This window comes from Sardina pilchardus, chromosome 16, assembly GCF_963854185.1.
Source record: "Sardina pilchardus chromosome 16, fSarPil1.1, whole genome shotgun sequence".
Classification (NCBI taxonomy): Eukaryota; Metazoa; Chordata; class Actinopteri; order Clupeiformes; family Clupeidae; genus Sardina; species Sardina pilchardus.
Window position 1 is genome coordinate 33,119,137 of NC_085009.1, and position 4,093 is coordinate 33,123,229.

At 50.2% G+C, this 4,093-nt stretch overlaps 1 protein-coding gene across 2 annotated transcripts in view; it reads right to left on the reverse strand.

The window, feature by feature from the left end:
• Positions 1–3,494, reverse strand: part of adgra3 (adhesion G protein-coupled receptor A3) — a 41,044-nt gene extending 37,550 nt beyond the window's left edge. For both annotated transcript variants that reach the window (XM_062516255.1, XM_062516256.1), the window contains exon 1: positions 2,301–3,494. In XM_062516255.1, coding sequence (XP_062372239.1) covers positions 2,301–2,521 — 221 coding nt within the window. In that variant the 5' untranslated portion in view covers positions 2,522–3,494. The remainder of the gene's footprint in view (positions 1–2,300) is intronic.
• Between the last annotated feature and the right edge of the window lie 599 nt (positions 3,495–4,093).

The window sequence follows — 4,093 nt, forward strand, 5'->3', positions numbered from 1 at the left end:
AGGGAGAGTGTGTGAGGCAGGTGTGTGTGTGTGTATATATACGTATATGCAGTCATCTGCTTCAGCCACATGAGCACGGAGATGCCCAGGACAGAGATTTACACACACACACACACACACACACACACACACACACACACACACACACACACACACACACACACACACACACACACACACACACACACACACACACACACACACACACACACACACACACACACACACACACACACACACACACACACACACACACACACACCAGTGCAAGCTCACTGTCTCTATACATACACACACACACATGACTACATGGCACAGGTGGCCTATTTGCATAGATAGACCATACTGTAGCACAGTCCACTAGCTGGTCTGTCCCCTGAATACACTGTAAAAACAAAAAACAATGCGGTCTCTAGGCAGCCTAGTCTCTAAAACCGTGTGTGTGTGTGTGTGTGTGTGTGTAGGTGTGTGTGCGTAAATGCAGTCTCTAGCCAGCCCAGTCTCTAAAAACGTGTGTGTGTGTGTGTGTGTGTGTGTGTGTGTGTGTGTGTGTGTGTGTGTGTGTGTGTGTGTGTGTGTGTGTGTGTGTGTGTGTGTGTGTGTGTGTGTGTAAATGCAGTCTCTAGGCAGCCCAGTCTCTTAAAAACAGCAACAAAAACAGCCTGGTGCAGCCTGGACAAGGAAGCATAGCAAACTGTTCCAGCCAATCAGAAACGAGGTGCACGTTCAGGAGAGTTTCAATTGCACAGGAGGGAGGACTGAGCTACCTCTCTGATTGGTTAGAAAGTCAACACAAGACGTTACCCAACATGGCTTAGAGCACCTGTACATAGAATTCTATTTGCTGTCCATATTCTATTTGCATCTCTGCTATGGCACATTGCTAGCATCATATGGGGGGCATGTGTGTGTGTGTGTGTGTGTGTGGGCTTTATTTGCCTCTGGCCTATAGGTGCAATTGTCTCTTAATGTCTTAGAGCTTCATATGGGAGTGTGTGTGTGTGTGTGTGTGTGTGTGCAATTGTCTCTTAATGTCTTAGAGCTTCATATGGGAGTGTGCTACAGGAGACATACTAGTGCTGCCGCGATTAATCGACATAATCGAACTAATCGATTATGAAAATTAGTCGATGCCATTTTTTTTAGTCGACTAATCGTTTTGCTTTTGACCCCCTATTTATTTTTGGTCTCCCGTCTCTAACGGCTGTAATGCTATTCATTCTGTTATTAACTCTACAAAAGTAGGCTGATATTGATATGATATGATATCTATGGCTATATGTCATGTTTTGGCCCTTCAGTTGAGTTAAAAATAAAATGGGCACAACAAAATTACGAAAACTTGATTTTTTCTAAAGAAAAATAGTTGTTTAGATTAGTCGACTAATCGAAAAATTAGTCGAAAGATTAATCGTTAGAAAATGAGTCGTTAGTGGCAGCACTAAGACATACTGCACATACAGGAGTGTGTGTGTGTGTGGGGGGGGGTAATTCTGATCTGGAAATTGAGTGTGTGTGTGTGTGTGTATGGGGGGGGGGTTATGCTGATCTGGAAATTGAGTGTGTGGGGGGGGGGCAACTCTGATCTGGGTGTGTGTGACTGTAGTGGTGAGGCCATATGATGGAGGTGTGTGTGTGTGTGTGTGTGTGTGTGTAGGCATATGATAGAGGCAGATGTTGTTTCTGCACACACTGGCATGCAGTATATGGGAGTGTGTGTGTGTGTGTGGGGGTGGGTGTGTGTGTGTGTAGGCATATGATGGAGGCGTGTGTGTGTAGGCATATGATGGAGGCGTGTGTGTGTGTGTTTGTGTGTGTGTGTGTGTGTGTATATGATGGAGGCCTGTGTGTGTGTGTGTGTGTGTGTGTGTGTGGTGAGGGCATATGATGGAGGCCTGTGTGTGTGTGTGTGTGTGTGTGTGTGTGTGTAGGCAGGCATATGATGGAGGCAGATGTTTTTCCCAGTGGGGCTCAGGTTGCCGAGGACAACCCACAACTGGAGCAGTTTTAGCAGCCCACACAATGGCACATTGTTTCAGCAGATACAGTGTTGTGTTGGCAAAACAGCTGCTCAAATAATTATGGGTGTCGTAGTGTAGGGGGAACCCACACAGGATCACACACACACACACACACACACACACACACGGTCTGCTCGGCCATGGCCAAGTGTGAGCGGGGGTCTGGAGTCTGCGTACCAAAGTATGCGTGCGTGCGTGCGTGCGTGCGTGCCTGCGTGCGTGCGAGAGGCAGAGGGAGAGGGAGAGGGAGAGAGGTAAGGAGGCTAGACGGATACTCACAGGGTGACGGTGCGGTTGGGGAAGCTGTCTGGCGGGAGCACCTCGCGCAGGTCCATGCTGCTGCACACCACCTTCCGGTCGGCGGAGGTCGCCGGTACCGAGCTCGAGCTCGAGCTCTTCCCCGGGTTCCTCGCGCGCTCGTCATACGATTTACAATCTGATGCCGCCGACCGGCCCCCCGCGCACAGCGCCAAGAGCGCGAGCAGATGCAGGAGCCACATCTCAGATCAGCCCTCTCCGTACCCCCTCCGTAGCACACAGCGGCGAGGAGCGGGGGGAGTGCAGATTAGCATATAAATACAGCGCCCCTCCACCCGATGGGTTGTCTTCTCTCCTCAATGGCTTCGCAGGCCAAGCCCGCGGGCAACACTAAAACTCAAAACGCCTCGAAATGCGAACGGCTCTAGTGGGACAGGTCACCGTGGGCTTCCCCGCGCGCTCCGTTTGCTCGTCCATTTGTTGCGTGGATTAAGAACCGAGCCCTCGGTGTCGATCAGTCTAGCTCCAGGTCCGGACATCCTTTGTTGTCCAAAAGGGTTCAGTCGAAAACTCAGCCTCTCCCCGCCGTCCCCGCTGCTCCGCCGACGCCAACAAACACACTATCCATACTTCAGGAATGCGCTCCGAGATTCAAAACAGTCAAAATGTCGGTGTCAAAAATACTCCAATCAAAATAAAGATTCAGGAGAGCGAGTCTCAGGCCTACTTTACTTCGACTAGTCTACGAGACAGCTGCAGCCAACTATAGATAACACACACAGCTAAGTTCAGGAAATATGAGCAGGCATTGGCCGCGGCTACAAGTCTCCTACTTTCCCTACAAATCAAGGAGCCTCGAGACGGAACAAAAGCGCGACTGTACCGAACCTTCCCGAAGTCTCGAGACTCTCCAACATCGACCACAATTTGCACGCGGAGAGTTTTCGTCCTCTCGTCTCGCGGTTCCGTTGGGAATACGGGAAAAACAATGCCGATATTTTCCCAACTCTTGGAAAACCAGCTGTGGAGTTTGTGGCTTTTCCAGGACGCTGCACTTCTTGTTGTTGCGGCTCAACTCCGCCAAAGCAGCGCGATGGTCGAAATCAGCGCGAGTAAAACCTCAAAAGTTAATCCACACGCAGCCGAAAGGCACGAAAGTGCTTTGGCGTTGGCTAGTCTTTTCGGCGTCGTTCACAAACCCTCAGCCCATTGAGAACTCCCCCCACCTCCTCACACCGCCCCTCCGCCCCCTCCGCCCCCTCCTCCATGTCGCCTTTCCTGCCCCTGACGTCATGCCGCTGAAGGCCGGTCCTTCTGCTCCTTTTGAAGTTTCCCTGCCGAGCCGCCACGCGCACGGTAAAACTAAGACCCGGTAATGACCGTGAACTTTCGTTTTCAGTTTGTTTGGTTTTTTTCCGCGCACTGGGAGCAACAACAGAGACATTTAAATCAGTGCACTGTGTTCCTCCTGCTTCCCGTCCATGGGGTGGCGTGGCGTGGTGCTGGTGATATCAGATAAATGGACCTAAATAGCCTGATACTTGAATTTCCCCCGAGGGGATCAATAAAGTATCTATCTATCTCTATCTATCTATCTATCTATCTATCTATCTGATATGCGGGCTGGATCCCATTAGAAACACTAAACCCCTGCTGCATTATCACTGAAATCATTCCTGTCGCATTATCACAAAACTCCCTGCTGAGTTAGTGTGTGTGTGTGTGTGTGTGTGTGTGTGTGTGTGTGTGTGTGTGTGTGTGTGTGTTAGTGTTTGTGTGTCTACTCTTCCAGTGCTACATCTCACCGACACGTC